We start from the raw sequence: 26,610 nt of genomic DNA, 5'->3' as shown, positions 1-26,610 counted from the left end.
TTTCAGTTTCATGAAGCCCAATTTACTAATTGTTGGTTTTAGTGCATGCACTAATGGTGTTTTTTCCAGAAATTCTTCTATCATTCCCATGAGTTCAAGGCTACTCACCATTTTCTTGTCTGCCAGGTTCAAGGTATCTGTTTTTTGGTGATTTTTTTTTAATTTGGACTTGAAAATTGTGCAAAGTAAGCAGTATGAATCTATTTGGGTTTTTCTGTAAGCAGACATCCAGTTATCCCAGCACCACTTTTTGAAGATAAAATATGATTTTAATTCTGTATTTCTGTCTTCTTTATCAAAATCATGTGTCCATAGGTGTATGAATTTATATCTAGGATTTATATTATATTCCCTTTTTTAACATAGTTAAACCTGATTAATACCATTTAAAGCAAGTCCATGGCCAACATTAAAAAATTAGTAGGATGATATCTTTATAAAAGCGTTGTATTTTAAATTCAATTTTTTCAAATTGTGAAAAACAACATGAGTACAAAATATTCACAACTGTTTTAGCTATTAAAATGAAAAGCCATAGTTGAGATAGTAATCCCCTATCACTGTGAGAAAGGATGAACAAAATAGTACCAAACAAATTAATAAGCATGTAGGAATGCTATTTCAGTCAGTAAATGTAGGACTACATTAGGGTCCAACCACATCTCTCATGGAACCTTCTGAAAATACATAAGTAAGTGTACATAACAGATACTTGTCTGCCAATGTTTATTTCATTGTTATTCAAAATTTTTTAGATATGGAAGCACCCTAGATGCTTGTCCACAGATGAGGGAATAAAAAAAAATCAGCTAAAATTTTCTAATTTTATTTTCATATGAATATTCATTACTGCTATTTGCAATGCATTCTTAGAAATTTGAAAGTTTTTTCCCATGAATTACCATATATAAGTATATGTAATTATAATATATACATGGATTTTAAAGAAGCTTAAATAAATAGATGCTATGTAATTCCTAAATGACTGAAACAAATTATGAAGTTTTACAAATAAGTTTATTGGGTCCATACTTCTCTAGCCATAATAGAATCAGAAGAAAGCCACATAAGATTTATTTAGACATAATGGAGTTGTCTTCAGCCTGCAAGTATTAAATGATGTCATTAGCAGAAATAGGGGATAAATTAGGAGGTCATCCTGTTATCTAAACAGACGGTCTCTTGAAATACAGACTTTACAGACTCTAGATATAATTGTGTGTGTGTGTGTGTGTGTGTGTGTGTGCATGCGTATGATTGTGAGTTTTTGTGTGCATGTGTGTGTGTACATGCATGAAAACAATCAAAATAGGAGAGGAATTATTTGAAAATTTAAAGCCTTAAGGAACTAGTGATTGGGAACCCAGTGAAGTCAGGATAAAGAAATTATCACTCTCGTCTAATTAATTCAATATGCTGAAACACATCATGATGTTAGAAGGAAACTTCTTACATTGAGGAATGGAATGAATAGTATGATGAGCAAATGATGTGGGTGAGAGGGGGACATACCAAAAAGAGACATGCTACACGTATGTGAATTGCCACAATAAAATCCTTTATGCTGTATATTATTTTTAAAAAATAATAATTATACCAACTAAACAAAGCTGTATACAACACCAAAAATGAACAAGCAGAATTTTTATTTTCCTGCTCCATGAAATGTGAATTTTCCATCTTCCCATGAAAGAGTCGTCTTGTCAAATTTTTCTACTCACACATCTTAGGCCTCCAGGATAATTCACCACAAAAGTAGAGGTCATGCACTGTTTAAATGTTTATTATTAAATGGACAATCAGTTACACATGAGAACACTAGCCCTATGTACCACATCTCAATACTAAATAGGACACATCATCAAGCACAGCAAATATGTGTCCCACTTTTGTTCTGCCTTGACTGTAGTCCATGTGCACTGAAATAGGATCATCAGCCCACACTCATCGGAACACTCTCACACTGGCAGGGCAGGTTCTAGACTACAAACAAAAGCAAAGGTCTAGGAAAATGTTATAAGAATGATTTTCACATTAAACACAGGGTTACTCCCCATTTTCTATTTGCTTCTAAGATACTCAAAGCAGACTTCTTCACAACCATTACTGGGCTGTAAAATGAGCAAAAACAACATAGGGAATCAAAGATAAAGCAAAAGAAATGGGTTAGCACAAGGATTTGAACTATTAGAACTGAGGCTTGGTGATGATGATGATGTTTTAGAAATCAAATATTTACTTTATCTTCTCTTTAATAATGATAGGTTTGGAGGATCAGTGAGAGATCTTACTTAGTATTTGAATAGTAAGAAAAAAGATTTCTATGGATCTTGTTGAACATTTTAAAAAAATTGTGATGTACGTGTAACAGTGCCTCTATGATTAGCTGGATATTTATAGAACAACAGGATTCAGGAAATTCTGGAATTTTGCCTGATTATTTGCTCTCAACACAGTGGACACACAGAAATTGTTTAGATATTCTGTAACTGTTACTGGTGTAGCTTAGGTCCCACTGTGCATGTTGTGTGGAACTCAATTACTCTAAAAATGGAGCTATTTTTCCCTGACAGGGACTTCATAATACAATTCCCAGTGTGTAACAGGAAATGGTTTCTTTGTGAGTCCTTCCTGAATCATTATGGCAGGTCTCAATGTGAAACATCTACAAAATCTACTGACATAATTTCTAAAGGCATTAAAACAAATAGATTGTTTAAACAGTCCTGGGATCATATTTTCCCAAAATGTCATCCTCCAAAGATCCTTAATTTTCACAACTATGAGTGATGTCATGATACTAGCTGAACCCCCTCATATATATAAATAAACCAAATTTAATTAAATGAACATCAGATGCAGAGCCCCAGGGAAGAGAGTGTCCAAGATCCCCACACTGGGGGGAGGAACCCTCTGGAAAAAAAGGAATCATGACTCACGAGTAAACTCTCCTTTGGCTACAGAGAAAAAGCAGGTGGGAATATATGAGTGCCTATATAATGTGCTAATCTTAATAGCAATTCACAATAAATACTGACTAGGATTCAAGTAGGACAAAGATGTTCAGGTTGATTTTTCTGTTCTTGCTCCTGAACATTCCACTTCTTGTGTCTAGTATTATTCATCCCAGATGCTTTTGGAGAATGAATCAAAATAAAGACAAAGATGGAGATTTGTTGACAGGTTGTATCTTCTTCCTTTTAAGAGTTCAGTGGCCCGTGGAGAAAGATTATTTCAACCACATTCTTAATACACAGTAAGTTCCTTTATATTTTCTAGGTAAATGCCATCATGAATATTTCATTGGGGGTAGGATCATGAGAGTCAGAGTAATGCTTTGAGTATTTGGCCAGATACCCAATCTGAAAACTAAGAAATGATCTCAAGTTCTTTTAGAGCCTCAGTGCTACTTTTCTACTTTTAATTTGTCCAGAGAGTATTCTATTATTCTCCAAGTTATTTTACTACTTAAAAGGCTGGAAGCTGAGTGAAGGAAGGACTCTTTATCTTGTGCCATCACATATAGCCCTCCTCTTCACAGTTTCCACAGCACAAGTAGCTGGTGGTGTCTTACTGAAGGAAACTCCACACTATTCAAAGAGTATCATTCTAAATGAGTGCAAGTAAATGACTTTAGAATAGAGTCTGTGATGACCCTTAGATCACTATGTCGCTCTTAATGCATGTACAAGGACAACTAATATTTACAGCATCCCTAGCTCAAGAGACTTTTTGCATGTATATCCAGTTACACTCTCAGATGCTCTGCATGTGGTCATATGTGCCTTCTAAAGCTTCATCAAAAATGAAGTAGGATAACTGCCCACTGTAAAGATCATATGTGCTCCTGTTTTCCATACTTCACTTATGTATGTGTATAACTATTGGGCTTTGATTTTAAAGTCTAGTTCTTCACTCTCTCTATAGAGTAAAGAAGGAATGTGTGGACTCTAAAAGATAAATTTGCATTAATTGAAGTGTAGAGCTCTCCTTGTCACTTCCCTGAGTAAGAGCTGTGGCATATGATACTTGGCTACACTTGAGAGCTGCTACCTACCAGTTCATCTTTGCCATTATTTAAGAGTTATGTGTCTCTTCCCTTTATGACTAAGCTGTTTATTCTCTTACACTTATATCACACTAACCTCTTACATTTCTCTTTCTGTAAATTTACTAATTATAGCTACATAGTTTCCAATTTGGGCACAATACACATTTTGATTTTGTGTATTGCTGATAGATGTTTCCAAATATAGCTCTTTAGTCAGGTTGGCTACACTAACAGCTCAAGGCACTCATGTTTCTTAATGTTTCGTGTGCAGTAGTTAGATTTTGTGATTTATAAGTTATAATCTCAAGTTCCTGTTAACTGTTGCCGAAAATTTCAATGACATTTTCCCATGTGGTTATAAAGATTATTCTAAAATGTTTTTATTTTTAACATGTAGAGATAATATATTTATACCTAAAGATACCATACTGATACAATTTCTAAGTGGAAAACATTGTGTTTAACTCTGAAGGGATCATTCAGAATGAAAGAGTATGTTTGCTTGAGTTTGATTTTATTGGCCAGATGATACAAAATGAGGAAGAAGACATGGGAATTATTATTCTTCCCAAAAATATAAACCCAAAATGCTATTGTTCTATTCTTACTAATTTGTCAATAATTTTTATTTTCAAAATTCATAAATACTTCCCATACAGCATATAGTTTACATTCTTTTATTTACAAATATGTAATACTGGCACAAACTATTCTCACTGCAATTTCTAGATGTCCCCAGTTCTCAATACAATGCTAGTTTTGTGTATTTGTAACAGAAATGTATATTAAAGGTGCTCTCTATACGAAAATTTATGTTGGATACATATACCAAGTATATTTACATTGAACATACATTTATAAACATAAAATAAGTGAACAATACTGGGTACATGCACTTAATCTCTGCATTAAAGAAAAGTGTAGGTGTATTTCTGTGAATGTGAGGCCAGTCCATTTTAAAGCCAAATGTCTTTCAAAACCAGGAATCCATGGCTTTTTTATGGCCTCAAGGAGTATATCTCATATCCATACACACAGACACATATATTTACCAAATACACTCTTGTATTAAATTTACTTAAAAATGAATCTTATGAAAAACCATTTTGTGCCTGCAACAGATAAACCATAAAGAAAAAAAGAATAAGATGAGGATGGACATGAGGGAGTATGTTAACTATATTGTCCACTATTACAATTAATTATAAGTACAAGAGCCAAATGGTAACCCAGAAACACTACTGAGCCTTTACCAGTCATGCTTTGAATGCTTTATCCAACTCAGTTTGATTCCTTTAAATTACCAGAAACTTTGCTTAATCATTACATGTATTTTTCATAGTGTTCAATAATTTTAAAATGCATTCATATTCAGGTTTACTGTTTGGTCAAGGCTGTGCATTTGAATTTACCTTCTGAGAAAGCACTCAAAAACTAAAGTTGGACAGCCCTCTCTGTGAAAAATGCAAAGGCTTATCTTGTTTATGGGAGATGCATTCTCATGAACGTATAAAGCTTTTGTAAGCATCCAGCTTCTTATGGCATCCCAACCTCACAACACAGCAGATTTGTTTTAATCATAGGAGATGGTTGGGAATACTGTCCAATATAAGATAATCCTCATGCTGACTACAAATGATCATCTGTAGATTTTAGTCCACAATAAACACTTTTCAATTTACAGAACCTCAACTGTAACCTACCTGTTTAGCTTGGTCTTCACTGTTTCCATTGATGAAATCAACATGAACCATGATCTTTTACAAAATATGTTTCTAGTATTTGAATAACTAGCAGAGAGTATACAACTGTGTCACAATTACACAGTCTCATTCATTTGTCTGAACAAAACCATGAAACTCCCCCTAATTCTGTCTGTAATGAAGAAATCAGGTATACAGTAGGACCTTACTAGAAAGCATCTGCAATAAATGGGACATTCCTGGATCTCTACAAATCTAAGGATGAGTTTTTCTTATGTGTGTGTGTGGTGATTCTGAGAGAAATCTTGTATCCATTGGTGCTAATATGTGTAAGGAAGAAACAGGCCTCACACTTATTATAACCTGTGTAGTTCAAGAGTACTATTCAGGGTCTTGATGGGATTTCTACATTTTCTTGTGTGAATCAGAGATAAGAGAAGAAATAATGAGGGGATTTTCTAGAACACTGCTTATAATTTCTTAGGAGTGCATGATACCTCATGGTGCTTCGTATGTCCTAGGTCCTTCAGCTTACCTATGGATCTTTCCATCTTATCTCGATTGATAATTATCAGTTTCCCCATCTGTATCAGTGGCCTCCCCAAAATACATTGGTAGCTATTATCATGATCTCATTGATGCTTTACTTCAACTGTAATTTGTTTGGGCTGGCCATCTTGGACAATGATCAGGCTACTCAATTTCTCTCATTTGATAAAAAATAAAGAAAAATACAGTCTGCTTCACATTTATGAACATGATCCTAGGCAACCTGTATTCATTCATGCCAAGTGCTGAAGTGTATTATAACCAAATAATGACATCACCAACAAATGTAGTTATCATTTATGGTGACATGGACAGTACTCAAGGGGTGAATTTTAGAATTTGGCAATCTCCAGATATACAGAGAATATGTGTCCCAAACTCACAGTGGGATGATACTACACATAAGACAGACTTCACACTTGACTCATTCCTTGGGACTCTAGCTTTCACACTCCACTATAGACAGAAGTTTTCCTGTGTCCTGCAACAGCTTGGTCACAAACAAACACACAGAGGCTTAGCAAACTCCCACAAAACACCACCATGCTCAGATTTCTGGTTTTAAATTTTTGTCCAGATATTGGTCCTTCTCAGATACTCAGATAAATACCTGGCAAGGCTGGGTGGATAAAATTTTAACTGTGAAGACTCTGGATCTAAGTCTAAGACACTGAAGAACTGCTCATCCAATGCCTCATTGCAATAGTTAGTGTTCCGAACTTTCAATGTGGCCTTTATTGAGGGTAGTTATGATGTATACAATGCTGTTTATGCTGTGGCCCCTGATCTGTATGAGATGCTTCTTCAATAGGATGGTAATCAGTCAAAGGACAAAGGAAAAAAAAAACTTTGTTAATTGCTTTAAGGTAGTGTTTCTTGTATTGGATGATATTTAGTGTCATCAATGTAATAGGGCTTAAAAATCTCTTAGATGCTCAAATCTACTATATTAAAAATATTCATGAAATAGATTTCTAAACATTTTCCTGCTGAGGAAGTAAATCTAGACATTGCTATAAGTCTCTAATGCCAAGGGAATTAAGTGGAGGAAACAATTTATCAATGAAAATCTGTGATTTTGTTCCAAAACACCTGAATATCCTCACTCCATCCTAATACTGAAAACATATCAGTCTTTAGTCATTAATGCTCTCCATGTTGAGAAAATGAACCTTCATTTATTAATTCTCAAATATATTCTAATCAGTGTAGGAGATGGTTTTCACAAGTGTCCCTAACTGATTCTGCTCCCACTCTAAGCTCTGGGGACCTCACTTAGATCTAGGAGAGTAATTATATAAGAAATTTGCTAAGATTCTTTTCAGTTCATTCATGCATGTATGTGTGTGTGAATGGATGTTCTCATTGTGCATGGATGTTTGTTAGTGTATTTCTGTGTGTCTGAGTATGTATCTGTGTTGCTTTATATTCATGTGTGTTTCTGCCTAGCTGCATAGCTATCTGCTTATTTGTAGAAATGATCATAAATTTGCCTTATGGCAATGTCTTTCTGTATGAGTGTTTGTTTTTGCGTGTATCTTTATGTGTGTATTATTTAGTGCATAGGTCTGCATGTGCCTGTGGGTGTGTTTTGCATGTTTCTGTGTATGATCTTGCACATGCATGTATCTGTGTTGCTGTGCATGTGTCTGTTTGTATTCTATGTCTTTGGATGTGGGCATAAATTTTTCTGTGTCACTGTCTCTCTGTGTAGTTGTTTGCATGTGCATCTCTCTCACTCTGAGTGTATTTCTGAGACTATGAATGTTTGTGTGGGCCTGTGCATGTGTGTTTTGTGTTTAACTTTCTGTGTGTCTGTTTGGAGGTATATGTCTCTCTGGCTGTGCGTGCCACTATGTTTACCTGTGTCTCTGGGCATGTACCCGAGTGTGTAGAAATGAGTATGTGGCTGTATTATTTATGTATCTCTGTATGGATATCAGTATGTCTGTGTGTAGCAGTGTGTGTGTGTGTGTGTGTGTGTGTGTGTGTGTGTGTGTGTGCATGTGTGCATGTGGTTGTAACATCAAGATTTCCTTTGGTAGTTTTACTGTTCCTGCTAAAACTTCAAATACTATATTGAATAAATGTAAAGAGAATAGACAAATTTCCCTTTTCCTGATTTTATTGTGATTAATCTAAGTTTCTTTCTTTCCATTTAATTTGCTATTGGCTAAGGGATTGATGTAAATTGCCTTTATTATCTTGAAGTATGTTCCCTGTATTCCTCCTTTCCCCAAGATTTTTGAGAGAAAAAAGTGGGTTTTTTTGTTCTGTGATTTGTTTAATATGACTATTCTAATTGCATTTAATTTCCGACCTCAAAAAATCCACAAAGAACTAACTTCATGTCTTTAATACTATAAGACTTTTTGCTTTTATACCATATTTTCCTCATTCAATTCTCTGTTGTTGGAAACCAAGATTGATTTACACATTTCTTTATTTCCTCTCACTTTCCTACTAAGATTTTGAAAAAATAAAAAATAAAATATTCTCCAAGACTTTTATCATGAAGGGCTGTTGGATTTTCGTAAAGGTTATTTCAACATATAATGACATTATTATATGGTGTTTTTTCTTTCAGTTTCTTTATATGGTGGTTTATATTGACATATTTTCTGATGTCGAATTATATTTCAATATCTGGGATAAAGGCTATTTGGTCATGATGGATGACCTTTGTATGTTTTCTTGGATTCAATTTGAAAATATTTTTTGAATATTTTACATCTATGTTCACAAGGGGAATTTGTTTCTAATCTTCTTTCATGGGTGAATTATTTTTATTTTTTGTTTTTTTTTTTTGTTTTTTGTTTTTCGAGACAGGGTTTCTCTGTGTAGCTTTGCGCCTTTCCTGGAGCTCACTTGGTAGCCCAGGCTGGCCTCGAACTCACAGAGATCCGCCTGGCTCTGCCTCCCGAGTGCTGGGATTAAAGGCGTGCGCCACCAACGCCCGGCTGAATTATTTATATTTTTTGAAATGTGACTTTGTCTTTATAAAATGAAGTTGACAGTCTTCCTGCTGTATTCATTTTGTGGAATAATTGAAGAAAATTGGAGTTAGCTCTTACTGGAATGTCTGGTAAAACTGTGTGCAAAAACCATCTTACTCTGGATTTTTTTGTTGGGAGACTGTGAAAGACTGCTTTTATTTCTTTAGGGGTTGTAGATGTGTTGCAATTGTTTAGCTGATCTTTGTTTAACTTGGTAAGAGGGATCATTGAGAAAATTGTCCAATTTGATTTTCTGTTTGATTTTCCAATTTTGTTAATTAATAGTTTTTAAAATATGACCTAATACTTGATGTCTATTATGTCTCCCTTTTCTTTTCTGATTATGTTAATTTAAATATTCTGTCTTTTAGTTGGTTTGAATAAAGGTTTGTCTATCTTGTTGATTTTTTCAAAGAACCAATTCTTTTTTTCATTGTTCCCTTTTTTCTATCTTATAGATTAAGACTTCAGTTTGATTATACTAGAGTCTATTCTTCTTGGATATCCTTACATCTTTTCATTCTAGAGCATTCAGGTGTGTTGTAAATTGCTAGTATCAGATCTCTCCAAATTATTTTGTAAAATGCTAGATGAATGATCCCTATGTTACAACCACTGTCACTTTGTCCTATAAGTTTGGGTGTATGTTTTATTCATATTCATTTAATTCTGTGAAGTCTTTAATTTCTTTATTCTTGTCTTGATCCCCTAGTCATTGATTAGAGAGCTGTTCATTTTCAATGAGTTTGAAAGCTTTTTTTTCTCTTATTGTTGAAGTTTAGGTTTAATCTGTGGTAGTGGGTTAGGATGTAAGGGGTTGTTTAAATATTCTTGCATTGCTTGAAATTTGCTTGTGACCAAGTATTTGGTCAAATTTGGAAAAAGTTCCATGAGGTCCTGAAAAGAAGAAATATTCTTTTGTGTTTTAGTGCAATGTTCTGTAGATATGTGTTAGGTTTTTCATTTATAAAGTCTGTTGGCATGAGAATCACTCTGCTTTTGTCTGGATGGCTTGTCCTTTGGAGAGAGTGGGATATTGAAATCTTCTACTATCAATGTCTAATTGTCACTGTGTGATTTATACTTTAGTTATGTTTCTTCTTCTTTCATTTTAAGTTATGTTTCTTTTAATAATAAGAGTGATCTTGCATTTAGAGAACAGATGTTGAGAAGTGAAATATTATCTGTATTGATTTCTCCTATGTAAATGTGGAGTATTCCTTCTCATCTCATTTGATTAATTTGGGTTTAAAGTGTATTTTGTTAGATGTCAGAAATGCTTCCCTATCTTGTTTTCTACATCATTTTGCTTAAAAACATTTCCAGCCATTAACTCCGAGGTATGTCTATCTTTGATTTTGAGGTATATTTATTATTATTTCCAGAAGCACAGATACTCTTTCCACATCCATTCTGTCAATCTGTGTCTTTTTATAGTGTAGGTGATTCTACTGACAAATCAATGAAAATGATTGCTAATTTCTCTTTTGTTGTTGTAGTTTATTGTTGATGGTGAGTTGGTGTTTGTGAGAGTTTCCCTTCTTCTGATTTTGCTGGTAGAAGATTATTTTGTTTCTTGTGTTTTCATGGGTGAAGTTAGCTTGTCTTGTTTGAATTTTCCATCTATTAACTTTTATAGTGCTCTCTGTGTGAGTAGATACTGTTTAAATTTGATTTATCATGGGGTATCCCTTTGTCTCCTTCTAGAGGTATGGAAAGTTTTTCTGGGTGTAGTGGTATGGGTTGACTTCTGTGCTCTCTTACATCTGCAGGACAACTGACCACATCATTCTGGTTTTTATTGTCCCCATTGAAAAGTCAGATGAAATTTAGATAGGTCTACATTACATGTTACTTCACCTTTTCCCTCATACCATTTAATATTCTTTCTTTGTTCTGTATATTTAATGTTTTGATTATATTGTGAGGGCATCCTTTGTTACCATCTATTTGGTGTTTTGTAAACTTTGTTGTACCTTTGTAGTCTTTTCCTTTCTAAATTAGGAAAACTATGATTTTGGGAAAAATATATTGTGGGCATTTGTGATGGGATTCTCTATCCTTCCTATATTCCTATTACTCTTAAGTTTGGCATTCTCATAGTATTCCTGTGTTTCTGGATGTTTTGTGTCGAGGATTTTTTAGATTTAACCTTTAACATTTAATTTAACATTTAACAATTCTTTTGATAATTATCTGTTTTGTCACTTGTATCTCAATGACTTAGATTCTCTTCTCCATCTTGTTTTCCTGTTTGCTGACCTGGATTTACCTTTTCTAAAAGATCCTCAGTTGTGTTTTCTTCATAGATTCTGTTTCCCATTTCAGATCTTATACAGTTTTATTCATTTCTTTCAATGGATTGTTTTTCCTTTCCAAGGATTTACTGATTTCCTACTCATTTTTGTTTGTATTTTTCTCAATTTCTTTCAGTGATTGATTAATTTCCTCTTTAAGTTCTTCAACTATCTAGAACAATTTGGATTTAATGTCTTTTTTATTATGCTTCAACTGTGTTGGAATAGTCATAGTTTGCTGTAGTAAGTTGGCTGGCATTGGGAGTGATGTACTGCCTCAGCTGTTGATGCTTATATACTTACACCTTTGTTTCTAGGCATCTGAGTTTGTGGTAATAATAGTTCTAGATGCTTATTTATAAGTTCTTCTTATTTTTATATATGTTTGGTTTTTTGTTTATGTTTTCTCTTTTGTCCTCTGTCCAATGTGGCCTGAGGTTCTTCAAGGCATCTCCACATAACTTGTGGGAAAAAAAACTTCTGGTAGACAGATTGGCTTCTATTCCAAGAGGGGGACTCTTGCCAAGTTGGGGCATGGACACTTTGATGCAGAGGTGAATGAGATTGTGGATAGGGTTGGGTTGGGGAACCAAAATGTGGGATAGTAAAGAGGATGGCCACCAACATGGACATTTTTTTTAATCATGCATTTTCTCTGGTTGAGTAGGTAATCACACACAGTATTTTGGGACTGGGGTACTGTATTCTGGAGTGTTGGGGATGGTCAATAGCATTTTGTGGACAGGGACAGTGGGGGAGAATCAAGGATGATCTTGCTGGAATTCTTGGGGTCATTGTGGTCCTTGGTATAGCTGGGAGAATCTGACCCAGGTGGGCCTGCAATATTGTAGAAAGGAGAATGTAAAAGGGTATAGGGTGGGCTGGCATCAAGAGAATGAACAAAATGGGGGGTTCACCATGCAAGTGGCCTATGTAGATTTTTGATGGCAGGCATGTTACAAGCTAGAGACTTGATTAACATTGTATGATTGTGTTGAATCATTGACTTGCTCTGTCACTGGTACTTTATCTGTGGTGAATATTCATTTGTTCATCTGCCCAGGAAATGTTCACACAATGTTCTAAACATCTGTTACACAAATAAAACTTTTCAGAATAGTCAATTAGCAAAAATTAAGTAAAAGTTAAAAGTAAATGTACTCAGATGCTTTTTACAGTGCCTCCCATATTGCATTATGGGCCTATGTGGTAGCCTCTGTCATAAACACTCATCGTGTGTTTTGTGCCACGTGTTCCATCAAACTATGCATGCTTTTTGACTAACTGCAGATCCTTACATTTCCCTCCACTCCACCAAACCCAATCTCACAATCTCTTCCCTAGCTCAGCAGCACCCTACCTGCTGTGGACTCAATTCTCTACCTCTGATCCTGTAGCTAGTGGAACAGAGAAATCTTCCCCTTCTAATTTCCCTCCTATCACTCATTGCATTATCACTGCCCCAAATTCCAGGAGACTCATCCTGGATACTCACAGCCTACTCCAGGCAGGGAAAAATAAAAGATAACTGCAAATGTTCACCTTTCCTTCATGTCTGAAAAAAAATACAATGCCATGACATAAACCCTGCTCTGTAACTCAGCTTCAGCTAGCCACATCAACTTCTCCAGTGGGTCACAAATATCTTCCCCACCTAAACTTCTTCTCCATACTCTCTGCTTTATCCCAATCATCTAAATTGAGCAACTATACTTAGGAAACACTCAGAACAATGTGGTCACAGAAACTAATGGGCTATCCACAGATATTGACCTCTCCTTCCATTCTCCCCAGTCAAATCACACATTACCATCCTCAGTTTTAAAACGAACAGTCTCCATTGCACCTTCCTGACTCTGCAATGCATTCCTAAGTGACTAAGACACATGGGTGGGGAAAACCTGCTTTCCTTTCTTCAATGGAGCCCTTCATGTTCCCCCACGTGGCCCATCTTCATTAATCAGTTTCAGCTCCCAATATATAAAAATATATTTTACATGAGAACCTCAGTGGACAATTCTATCATGATTGCAAAAAAATTTCAACCAAGCAACACAGCCTCCAAAACTACAATGACAAAATCAAAATATCAGAAATCAACACTCACTGCTCATTCATATCTCTCAATAGGAATGGTTTCAAATTACCACAAAAACACTCAGAATAACAGAATGGATGTGAAAATAAGAATCACCTGTTTATAGAATCCAATAAAAATGCCTCAATACCCAGGTTCGATATTACATCAGGGTAAAAGTTTGAAAAAAGTTATTCTGAGAAAACGGACCTAAAAACAATTTCGTGTATTCACTTCAATATAAATTAAAATGGAACTCAAATAAGAACTAATCTGAAGACATTGGAAAAGACACTACATACACATAAGAGGAAATACCAACCAAGATGACATTTCAATTCTTAACATGTATGCCCTGAAAACAAGAGAACCCAAGTTTGCAAAATAATTACAATTGACCAGTATACACTTATGGTGGGAAACTTCAATACCTCATTTTTACCAATGGTCAGATCAGTCAAACAATAGATAAACAGAGAAATAATGGAGCTAATATAATGTGTAAACCAAATAGACATAGCAGATTTTACAGAATATTTCATACAAACAAAAAATAATATACATTCCTCTTGGCACTTCAAAAATCTTTCTCCAAAATGGATTATATACTTAGACATAAATCAAGTCACAACACATACAAGAATATAAAAACAACTCTTTACATTTTGTCAGATCATTATGGATTAAGGCTTCATATAAAAATAGCAACAACATGAGGCTTACAATTTTATGGAAACTTACCAATTACCTAATGAATTAAAAATGAATCAACATAGAAAAAAACATTTAACAAATTTTAGAATTTACTAAAAAATGAACACACAGTGTACAGAAACACATTAGCTATACTGATAGCCTTTGTAAGAGGCAAGTTTATGTCACTAACTGCCTACTTAAAAGTAATTGATTTCTTACCAGTTATTTAACAGGATTCATCCTTTTGCTGCATGCCATAAACACACCTCAACATCAAGGATAGACATTACCTCAGGATAAACTTTTGTATTGTTATTTCAAGGAAATGCACATAAGAAGCAAGGTTGGGTAGACATTTTAATATTTTACAATAAAAGACTTCAAACAAAAACAGTCAAATGTGTTAAGAAGGCCACTGCACACTCATCAATTGAAAAATGACTTTTCAATTTTTTTTTCCTGAGACAGCATTTCTCTCTGTAGTTATGGATCCTGTCCTGGTTCTTAGTCTGTAGACCACATTGGCCTTGAACTCACAGAGATCTGCCTGGCTCTGTCTCTCAAGTACTGGGATTAAAGGTTTACACCACTGCTGCCTGATTCAATTCATAACATTTTTATAACCTATATTCCAACAAATTGGAAAATCTAAAATAAATGGATAGTTTTCTCAATAGATATCTCTACCAAACTTAACTCAATATCAGATATACAATTTAAACAGACCTATAAACTCTAGTGAACATCAATGCAGAAATACTCAATAAAATACTTGTAAACTAAGTCCAATATCTCATTAAGAGGATCATCCCAGAGATGAAGGAATGGTTCAATGTATGGAAACCTACTAAGGTATCAACCATATAAACAGAATGAAAAAAAGAAAGAACATATGATCATCTCATTAGATGACAAAATCCAACACCATTTCATCATATTAGTCCTGAACAGAATAGGTATGTAAGGGACCTGCCTCAACAGTTTAGAACAAGTACATGGCCAACAATAAAATTTAGTAATGCTGAATTTTTTACTTTTTTTTGTTCTTCAAAGGAGTTTATTAGTGAAAAACTGGAAACCTAAGAATTCAACAGTAGCTTAATATAGTGTGGAATATGAAGAAATATCATACAGCCATTAAAAAGGATATATATATATATATATATATATATATATATATATATATATATATGTATATGTATACAGCAAGATCATCGTGGCACTGTTGAGTGGAAAAAAATTAAAAAACAGCATATACAATTTGATCCCATTTAAAAAATCTCTAAGTGTGCAGAGAGTCTGGAGCCCACACACCTGTCACAGCACTTCTCCTCAGTTGGTGGAATCACAGGCCATTTTTCAATTATTCTTTTTGTCAGCATATTATGACTTGTATTAATAAAAAAGTATTAACAGTTCTTAAAAAGTCTACTTTGATGGAGGAATAAGAGTACAGCTTAGCAATCTGAGGTACAGAGATGTAGATAAGTTAGTCTATACTACTTCACTGGTTTGTCTAGCTGTTTTGATGCTAAACACCAGTTCAAAGGCACTGTGTGGAAATATGGTGGTTAGAGCTCATCTTTATTTAAACCAGTGGTTCTCAATCTTCCTAACACTGCCACCCTTTAATACAGTTTCTCATGTTGTGGTGACCCCAACCACAAAACCATTTCATTGCTACTGCATAACTGTAATTTTGCTACTGTTCTGAATCATAATGTAAATATCTGATATATAGATGGCCCTAGGAGACCACTGTGAAAGGATCGTTTGACCCTTGAAGGGGCTACAACTCCCAAGTTGAGAACCACTGCTTTAGACAGATGGGTCCACATTCCTAGAGATCTTACATAGCATTCAGGTCCTGGCATTCTAAGCAATACTTTACTTGCTGACACTAAATGCATCCTTCCTCCTCATACCCACTTGTAAAACTGATCTGACAGTATCTCAACCCATTAGAAGGCAAGAGGAAAATTTCCAGAGCTGTTAAATTGCAGGCGTCTGAGGGTGGAAGACCAGCTGTTAGCTCTGCAGTGTTTCTCAACATGACCACAGCAGGATCACTCAAATGGCTTACTGTACAACTGGGGGGGGGCTGCTCCCAGAATTTAGCTCAGTAGGTCTTAGGGTGTATGACACAGGTATTAGGAATTTCTTTTTCCTTTTACACAACACGTATTTATTGAGCATATATGTGCCAAGAGTAGTTTATGATTAACAGAATTAAAGTCTCTATCTCAGGCTACATTCTAGAGTGACAGGTATACGCTAAATAAATAAATTATTAAAACTACATAATTACAATTAACAAACATAATAAAAGAAAGTGAAATTCCGTTTTTGTCTTAAAATATTTAAGAAGCTGTCACATGGAAGATTAACATTACTAATTCCACAGGCCCGTGTAGACAAAAGTATAAATAAGGTAGAATATTTGAAAACGGCAATTAGCATTTCAACAAGTTTCCAGGCAATGCTGATACTGCTGGTTTGAGGTCTTGTACTCTAGTAGGACACAGTAGGAGAGGGCAAGCATGGCACTTTCCTTAACTTCATAGTCTCAGGAGGAGACCATGCAGGGAAGGAGAGGTCCTGGAGCAAAGCTGCCTGTCAGGCATTTCACTCTGGCTTGTGCAACTAGGCAACTCATTTCAAATGTCAGGTATTGGGGAGATAAGAATGTGGACTTTCAGGGACTGTGTGTCAGCAGTGTGGCATTCTGTGAAGACTGCACAAACTAGTTCTGTCCACCCTCTCATCTTCTCCCTGCCACACTTGACCTCGGAAGGAAGCATCCCTCCTATACTAGATTCCCTTGGTTCCTGCTCTCCGAAGGTGAAGAGCAGACTGGGGGGACGGGCTGTATCATACTGAGGATGCTGGCCCTAGGTTTGCTTTCTGTGTTCCCCACAGTGATGTCCATTCTCATTTAAGGAACCTCATTTGCGATGAAGGTTTTTTTATTAGCACCATGCAAATGTTTCAAGTATAATCTTGTGGATTAGATAACTTTAAGTACAAAGGTGGATAAAATCCATTTCTTTTTCAGTTTGTGGAAAGCCTATAAACATCTTATTTATTATTTCATGAATATATGCACCCTTTAATCATTACTGAGCTGTTGAATTATGCACAGGGGCCAAGGGTTTATTTAAATATCTCAGAATTGCACCGTGAAATACTAGGCTTCAAAAGAGTATTCTTCTGTGCTAACAATATCCTTGGGCCTTTACCTGAGTAATAATTAAACTGTAACTTTAATTTTTTCTCTTTATTTTTTTTATTTTACAATACTATTCAGTTCTACATAATAGCCACAGATTCCCTTGTTCTCTCCCTTCCTGCCCCCTCCCCTTCCCCCCAGCTCACCCCCCCATTGCCCACCTCCTCCAGATCAAGGTCTCCCCCGAGGACTGGGATCGACCTGATAGACTCAGTCCAGGCAGGTCCAGTCCCCTCCTCCCAGATTGAGCCAAGCTTCCCTGCATAAGTCCCAGGTTTCAAACAGCTATCTCATGCAGTGAGCCCAGGACCTGGTACTACTGCCTAGATGTCTCCCAAACAGATCAAGCCAATCGACTGTCTCACCTATTCAGAGGGCCTGATCCAGTTGGGGGCCCCTCAGCCTTTGGTTCATAGTTCATGTGTTTCCATTTGTTTGGTTATTTGTCCCTGTGATTTATCCAACCTTGGTTTCAACAATTCTCGCTCATATAAACCCTCCTCTTTCTCACTAATTAGACTCCCAGCACTCCTCCCGGGGCCAAGCCTTGGATGTCTGCATCCAGATTCCTCAGTCCTTGGATGGGGTTTATGGCACAACTATTAGAGTGTTTGGCCATCCCATCACCAGAGTAGGTCAGTCCTGGCTGCCTCTCGACCATTGCCAGCAATCTTTTGTGGGGGTATCTTTGTGGATTTCTGTGGGCCTCTTTAGCTCTTTGTTTCTTCCTTTTCTCATGTCGTCTTCATTTATTATGGTCTCTTATTCCTAGTTCTCCCTGTCTCTTCTTGATCCACCTAGGATCTCCCACTCTCTTTCCCTCGACCCTTGCCCTTCATTGCTCCCACTCATGTCCAGGCTGTTCATGTAGATCTCACCCATTTCTCCATGTCTTTCTTGGGGTTCTGTTTTCCAGGTAGCCTCACTGGTGATATGAGTAGCAGTCCAGTCATCCTTGTTCCACATCTAGTATCTTCCTGTGAGTGAGTACATACCATATTCGTCTTTCTGAGTCTGGGTTACCTCACTCAGGATGATTTTTTCTAGATCCATCCATTTGCCTGCAAACCTCATGATGTCATTGTTTTTCTCTGCTGAGTAGCATTCCATTATTTATTTGTGCCACAATTTATTTATCCATTCTTCAGTTGAAGGGCTTGCATTCCCACCAGTTGTGGAAAAAAGTTCCCCTAGTTCCACATCCTCTCCAGCATAAAGTGTCATCAGTGTTTTTGATCTTAGCCATTCTGACAGGCATAAGGTGATATCTCAGGGTTGTTTTGATTTGCATTTCCCTGATGATTAGGGATGTTGATCAATTCCTTAAATGTCTTTCAGCCATTTGAGTTTCCTCTGTTGAGAATTCTCTGTTTAGTTCTAAAGCCCCTTTCTCAGTTGGACTGTTGGTTGTTTTGATGTCTAATTTCTTGAGTTCCTTATATATTCTGGATATCAGTCCTCTGTCACATGTGGGGTTGGTATAGATCTTTTCCCATTCTGTAGGCTGTCGCTTTGCTTGTTGACCATATCCTTTGCTCTACAAAAGCTTCTCAGGTCCCAGTGATTGATTGTTTCTCAGGTCCCAGTGATTGATTGTTTCTCTCAGTGTCTGTGCTACTGGTGTTACATTTAGGAAGTGATCTCCTATGCCAATGCGTTCAAGACTACTTCCTACTTTCTCTTCTAGCAGGTTCAGAGTAGCTGGATTTATGTTGAGGTCCTTGATCCACTTGGACTAAGTTTTGTGCATGGTGACAGATATGGATCTATTTGCAGCCTTCTACACGTTGATATCCAGTTATGCCAGCACCATTTGTTGAAGATGCTTTCCCTTTTCCATTGTAACCTTTTGGCTTCTTTGTCAAAAATTATATGTTCATAGGTGTGTGGGTTAATGTCAGGGTCTTCAGTTTGATTCCATTGGTCCACATGTATGTTTTTATGCTAATACCATGCTGTTTGTATTACTGTAGCTCTATAGTAGAGCTTGAAGTCAGGGATTGTGATGCCTCCAGATATTGTTTTATTGTACAGGATTCTTTCGGCTATCCTGGGTTTTTTGTTTTTCCATATGAAGTTGAGTATTATTCTTTCCAGGTCTTTGAAGAATTGTGTTGGTATTTTGATGGGGATTGCGTTGAATCTGTAGATTGCTTTCGGTAAAATTGTCATTTTTACTATGTTGGTCCTGCCTATCCATGAGCTTGGGAGATCTTTCCATTTTCTGACATCTTCTTCAAATTCTTTTTTCAGGGACTTAAAGTTCTTGTCATATAGGTCCTTCACTTGCTTGGTTAGTGTTACCCTAAAGTATTTTATGTCATTTGTGGCTATTGTAAAGGGTGATGTATTTCTAATTGCCTTCTTAGCTTCTTTGTCCATTGTATATAGGAAGGCTACTGATTTTTTTGAGTTGTTCTTGTATCCTGCTATGGTGCTGAAGGTGTTTATAAGCTTTATGAGTTCCTGGGTGGAATCTTTGGGGTCACTCAAGTATACTATCATGTCATCTGCAAATAGGGAAAGCTTGACTTCTTCCTTTCCAATTTGTATCCCCTTAATCTCCTTATGTTGTCTTATTACTCTGGCTAGAACTTCAAGTACTATATTGAATAAGTATGGGGAGAGTGGACAGCCTTGCCTCATTCCTGATTTTAGTGGAATTGCTTTGAGTTTCTCTCCATTTAATTTGATGTTGGCTGTTGGCTTGCTGTAAATTGCCTTTGTTATGTTTAGGTATGTTCCCTGTATTCCTGATCGCTCCAAGACTTTTATCATGAAAGTGTGTTGGATTTTCTCAAATGCCTTTTCTGCATCTAGTGAGATGAATCATGTGGTTTTTTTTCTTTGAGTTTGTTTATTTGGTGTATTACATTGATGGACTTTCATATGTTGAACCACCCTTGCATCCCTGGGATGAAGCCTACATGATCATGGTGGATAATTGTTCTGATGTGTCTTTTCATTAATAATGTTTGATTGGGAAGAGTAGAAGCGATATGTCTTATATAGTATATTAAGTGAGAAACAGTGGTCTGGTGTTCTCTCTGGGTTTTGTTGAATATTTAAAAATCAACATTTAATGTAAAAATAAACTGTGATTCTTTGATGAGCTGTATAGTTTTGGAACAGAGGAATTCAAAAAATCTCTGAGTGTGGCCTGATTATTGGATCTGAAGAGAACAGAAACACAAGATTTGGTAAATATTCTGTGCGTGTCATTTTTGTAGCCTAGGGCCCACTCTACATGTTGTGTGGAATTCACTTGCACCAAATATGAATCTGCTTTACCCTGGCAAGTACTTTGTGATACATTGCCCAGTGTGCAACCACGTATTCTGACTTTTTGTGTCCTCCTGAACTAGTAATGCATGTCTCACTGTGCATCATCTATTAAATTTCCTGACAACCCATCTAAAGGCATTAAGATTAATGGATTGATGAGGCATTCATGGTACCTAATTTTCCGAAGATTTCATCCTGCCAGGGGCATTAATTTCCACAAAGATGAGTGATGTCATGGAACTACTTGAAATCTCCTCATACATATTTATCATTCAAATTTAATCGCATAGACTGCTGACATCAGATCCAGAGCCACAGAGAAGAAAGTGTCAGAGATAGTTTAAGTAGTAAGGAAACACCAGAAAAAAAAAAGAATCATAATTGCACCGGTGTCTCCTATCCATCCACAGAAATGAAAGCAGATGGGGATACATGGCTGCCTATCTGATGTGCATATCTGCATGGCTGGTCACAATTGACACTGCTCAGGCATACAGCTGGACAAATATGTTCACTTTGACTTTCCTCTTCTTGCTCGTGAGCATTCCACTTCTTGTGTCCAGTTTCATTCATCGCAGAGACTCCTGGAGAATAAATCAGAATGAAGACAAGGATGGAGACTTGTTGACAGGTTGTGTCTTCTCCCTTGCAGCAGCACAATGGCCAATAGAAAAAGGGAATTTCAACAATGATTTAATATACATAAGTTCCTTTTATGTTTTATGAATTATCATCATCAATATTTCATGATGGATATAGGAAGAGGATCAGAGAAATGCTTTCAATCATTGCCCCCTTTTTCCCAACCTGCATATCAACAAATATCCAAAATTATTTAGAGACTCAATGCTATTTTCCATTTTGTTTTGTCCAGAGTGTTTTCTGTTTTCCTCTCAGTTACAACTCCAACTTACAAGGTTGGAAGCTGAGTTAAGAAAGGACTCTTCCTTGTTCTATCACATATAACCTTCTTCTTCAAAGTTTCTGTAGCACAGTAGCAGGTGATGACTAATCAGGTGGACCACAATTCTGTTTCAATTAGTATCATTCTAGCAGGATACATGTAAACAGTCATAGAGTAGAGTCAGTTGATGGACCCTCCATTACTGTGTAGGTCCTAATGCTTGTGATAGGACAACTAATATTTGTGGCACATTAGCTGCAGAGAATTTTCACATAGATGTACAGTTACTATTTCTGATGCTCTGAATGTGGTTCCATTATGTCTTTTGAAGCCTCATCGAGAATGGAAGTAGGAGACATGTTCACTGTGAATATCATGTTTTCCTATTTCTCTGTGCCTCACTTACATACATGTACAAACCCTGGCCTTTAATTTCCAAGTTCAGTTCTTCACTCTCTATTTAGTAAATAATGAAGTTATAGAATTTAAATAATATGTTTGCATTGTTTGAAAAGTGAGATTGTCATTTCCCTTGTCACTTGCCTGATAGATGGCTGTGGTAGGAGTTACTTGGAGACACTTGAGAACAGGGTTAGAGGAGTTACCTATTTGCACATCTTTGCCATTATTTAATAAACATTTGTCTTCTTTCTTTATATTTAAATTGTTTATTCTCTGACATTTACATCCCAATTTCCTCCTATGCTTACTTTCTGTAATTATGCTTATTATATGTGCATATTTTGTGAAACTGGGCATTTACACATTTCATTTGGTAGATTGTTGATGGCAGTTATCAAACACACTACTTTGGCTCACTGCCCAACTCTAATGGCTCGGTTATTTGAAGTTTCTGAGTGCTAATGTGCAGTACTTAGTGTTTGAGTATCACAAGTTCTAGTCACAAATTCCTGTTGTGTGATACTGAAAATTTCAATGATATTTTTTTCTGGCTTGTAATAAATAAGCATTAAAGTAATTTTTATTTTAAAATATACGGGCAAATCTTATTTTTTATACATAAAGAAAACACAGTGGTACAATTTCTAAGTGGAAATGAGATTGTATTAAACTCAGAATGAATCATTCAGAATGAATGAGTATGTTTAATATTTATTGGTCAGATGATGTGAATTGACTATAAAGAAACTTATGTTATCATTCTTCCAATAAACAGAAATACAAGTTGGTATTGTTCACACCCAACTGTACATTAGTCATTTTTATTACAAAAAAATACCCTCATAAACAATCTTTCATACATTTCACACTTTATAGTCTTCTATTTTATAAAGATTTAATACTGGCATATGTAAATATCTGTTGGATATGCATTCTGTGTTAGTGTAAGTGGATAGTCAGGAGATGTTTACTAGAAAAAAAATATGTTGATCAGATATACCAAGTGTGAATATTAACTTGCCTGTGAAAACATAAAATAGGTGAACAATACTGGGGAGGTACTAAATGCCCTTAATCTCTGCACTCAGGATCTGGAGCAGACATCTTCCCATACATTCCAGGCCAGTGTGCTCTAGAAGAAGGTGTCATTCAAAAGCATATAATCCATTCCCAACTATTGCCTAAATAAGCAAAAGTACTGTCCATACGTACAGATGAATAGTGACATATATCTTTACCAAATACATCTCCGGTATTTAAATTTATTTAAAAACAAATCTCCAAAATAAAAATTTTAAACCTGCGTTAGATAAACCAGAAAAATAAAACAACAAGACAAAAAGGATATGAAGGTATATATTAACTAGATTGCCCACTGATTATAAAAAATTGTAAACAAAAGAGCCAAATGTACAAACTATTGTGTGATCATAAAACATTATTTAATTGTCTTAGCCAAGTCAGTTAAAATCATAAGAAAATGCCATAATATCATTCATTTGCACATCACATGTATTTTTCATATTGCTTGATAATTACAAAGTGAAGACGTTATCAGGATTGCTGCTTGGATAAAGACTGTGTCTTTGTCTTTCTCTGCTAAGTAAGAACTCCCAAGGCAGAAATGGACACTACTGTATGTGGAAGATGCCAATGGCTCATGTTATTTATGGGAGATGCACTCTCATGAAATGTAAAAGCTATTATAAGCTTCCAGCTTCTTATGTCATTCCAACCACAGAGCAGAGGACATTTGTTTCAGTATTTGGGGGTGGTTGGGAATATCATCCAGTTTGCTATAGTCCTTTTATTGACTACAAAGTATTATCTGTAAATCTCTGTCCATAATAAACACCATACCCTTTTCCAGAACACCAACTGAAAACAAATACTTTCCATTGGCCTTAGCTTTTTCCCTGGATGAAGTCAATAGGAACCCTCATCTTTTGCCAAATACGTCATTCATATTTGAATTCCCTGAAGGTGGGTGTAAGACTGTGTCAAAATTATACAGTCGCATGCCTTTTTCTGAAAAAAATCAACAATTTCTCCCTAATTATAATTGTAAAGAAAAGACTATGTGTATAACAGTGCTGAGTGGACCAGACTGGGCAACATCTGCAAAGGTTGGGACAAGCCTGGACCCCTACAGATCTCAACAGGTGAGACATTTGTGGTGTGGTCTGCAAGAAATCGTGACTCTGTTGGTACCACTCCCAGAGGCAAAGAAGGGTGTAAGGAGGATACTAGCCTCACACTTATGTTAAACAATGTGGTCAAGGGTACTTTTCAGAGACTTGATGGGGCTTCATTTCCTTTTCTGAAACTGAGATGAGGAAGGAAGTAACAGTAAGAGATTTTTATAGAAGTGCATGCTACCTCATACATCCCCCTGTGTCCTAGATCCTCCAGCTTACTTATGGACCTTTCCATCCTATCCTGAGTGATCCCGAAAAATTTCCCTATCTGTATCAGATGGCCCCCAAGGACACAGCTCTACCCCTGGCCATGGTTTCTTTGATGCTTCATTTCAGTTGGAACTGGATAGGACTGGCCATCTTAGACAATGACCATGGTACCCAATTTCTATCACATTTGAGAAGAGAGATGGAAAAAAATACAGTCTGCTTTGCCTTTGTGAGTATGATCCCAGTCAACATGCACATATACATGTCAAGAGCAGAAGTGTATTATAACCAAATCATGACATCATCCACAAATATAGTTATCATTTATGGTGACACAGACAGTACTCTAGCTGTGAGCTTTAGAATGTGGGAATCTCTAGGTATAAAGAGAATATGGATGACCACTTCACAGTGGGATGTCACTACAAGTAAGAGAGACTTAACACTTGACACATACTATGGGACACTAGCTTTTGCACAACACCATTCTGAGATTTCTGGTTTTAAAAATTTTGTCCAGACACTGAATCCTCTCAAATACTCAGATGAATACCTCACAAGGCTGGGATGGATGAATTTTAACTGTGAGGTCTCAGCTTCTAAGTGTGAGACACTGAAGAATTGTTCATCCAATGCTTCATTGCAATGGCTAATGAGACAGCCTTTCGACATGGCTTTTAGTGATGACAGTTATGACATATATAATGCTGTGTACACTGTGGCCCATGCTGCCCATGAGATGCTTCTTCAACAAGTGGATGATGGGAAAGGACACTATGGAAACTGCTTGAAGGTAGTGTTTCTTCGGTTGGATAAAATATTGTGTCATCAATATCATTGCCTTGCAGTCTGTCAGATGATCTGATTTACTGGATCAGTAAATGTTTAATAAAATAGACATATTTCTGAAATCCTAATCTAGAGGTTGCTATAAATCTTAATGCAAAAGCAATGGAGTGGAAGACACAATTTATCAAGGAATATTAGTAATTATCTTACAGATCATCTGAATATCATTGTCCCTGCTCAACACCGGAAACCTAACAATCCTTCCTCATTAATCCACTCCATGAAAAGAAGAAGAGCCCTTGTTCATCAGTTGTCAAATATGTGGTAATCAGTGTATCAGATGTTTTTTCTAAATGTTCTCAACAGATTGTCTTCCATTGTAGCCTCTGGGGAAATCTTTTGGCACTCTGAGGGTAATTACGCAGGAAAGAGTGCTATAATTCATTTCTGAACATACATGTGTATTTTTATGTGTGGATGGATGGTTCCCACTGTGTATGGGTGTATGTTTCTGTGTGTATATTTGTGTTGCTGTGTATATATGTGTTTCTGTCTATCTGCATATCTATCTGTGGAACTGAGCATAAATTTGTCTTGTGTCAGTGTCTTTCTGTATGGGAATATGTTTCTGTATATATCTTCCTGTGTGTTATTTTATCACTTGTCTGCTTTTGACTATTTGTGTGTTTTGTGTATTTCAAGAACATTTGTGTATCTGCTTTTCAGTGTGTCTATCTGATTCTTTGTCAATCTCTCTTTTGATGGGAGCATAAATTTTCTTGTGTCAATGTCTCTCTGTGTGGGTGCTTTTATCTGTGTACGTCTCTTTGTGTGTATTTGTCTATAAAAGTGTGCATTTGTGTGTGAGCCTGTGTTCCTACGTTTCTGTGTGTCTGTGTTCATGTGTCTGTCTATTTATGACTGTATTTTCAGGCACATCTTACATATATATATATATATATATATATATATATATATATATATATATGTAAGTGTGTGTATGTTTTATGTTGCTGTATGATGTATTACGTCTGTATGGATGTGAGTCTCTTTCTAAGTCCGTGTGTCTTTCTCTCATTCTGTGTGTGTGCATTTTTCATATCAATGTTTGGTACCTGTATGTATGTCTGGTTTTCTTTTTTGTAGTTTCCCCTGAAAGAACTTTAATTCTAGGAATGTTATGACACTTTCATTTATCCACTTACTTTTATTGTATTTCTCTCC

At 36.1% G+C, this 26,610-nt stretch overlaps 1 protein-coding gene across 8 annotated transcripts in view; it reads left to right on the top strand.

Annotated features, from left to right (window-relative positions):
• The first annotated feature begins 3,059 nt into the window (after positions 1-3,059).
• The window catches only part of LOC102906765 (vomeronasal type-2 receptor 116-like), a 35,461-nt gene continuing 11,910 nt past the window's right edge, over positions 3,060-26,610 (top strand). For 2 of the 8 annotated variants that reach the window (XM_042269755.2, XM_042269752.2), the window contains exons 1-4: positions 21,391-21,589; positions 22,049-22,051; positions 24,065-24,351; positions 24,593-25,390. In XM_042269755.2, coding sequence (XP_042125689.2) covers positions 21,391-21,589; positions 22,049-22,051; positions 24,065-24,351; positions 24,593-25,390 — 1,287 coding nt within the window. The other 6 variants (XM_042269754.2, XM_042269750.2, XM_042269751.2 and 3 more) reach the window with 5 other exon arrangements.

Source organism: Peromyscus maniculatus, chromosome 1, assembly GCF_049852395.1.
Source record: "Peromyscus maniculatus bairdii isolate BWxNUB_F1_BW_parent chromosome 1, HU_Pman_BW_mat_3.1, whole genome shotgun sequence".
In the NCBI taxonomy this organism is placed as follows: Eukaryota; Metazoa; Chordata; class Mammalia; order Rodentia; family Cricetidae; genus Peromyscus; species Peromyscus maniculatus.
This window is presented reverse-complemented; position numbering and strand designations above follow the sequence as displayed.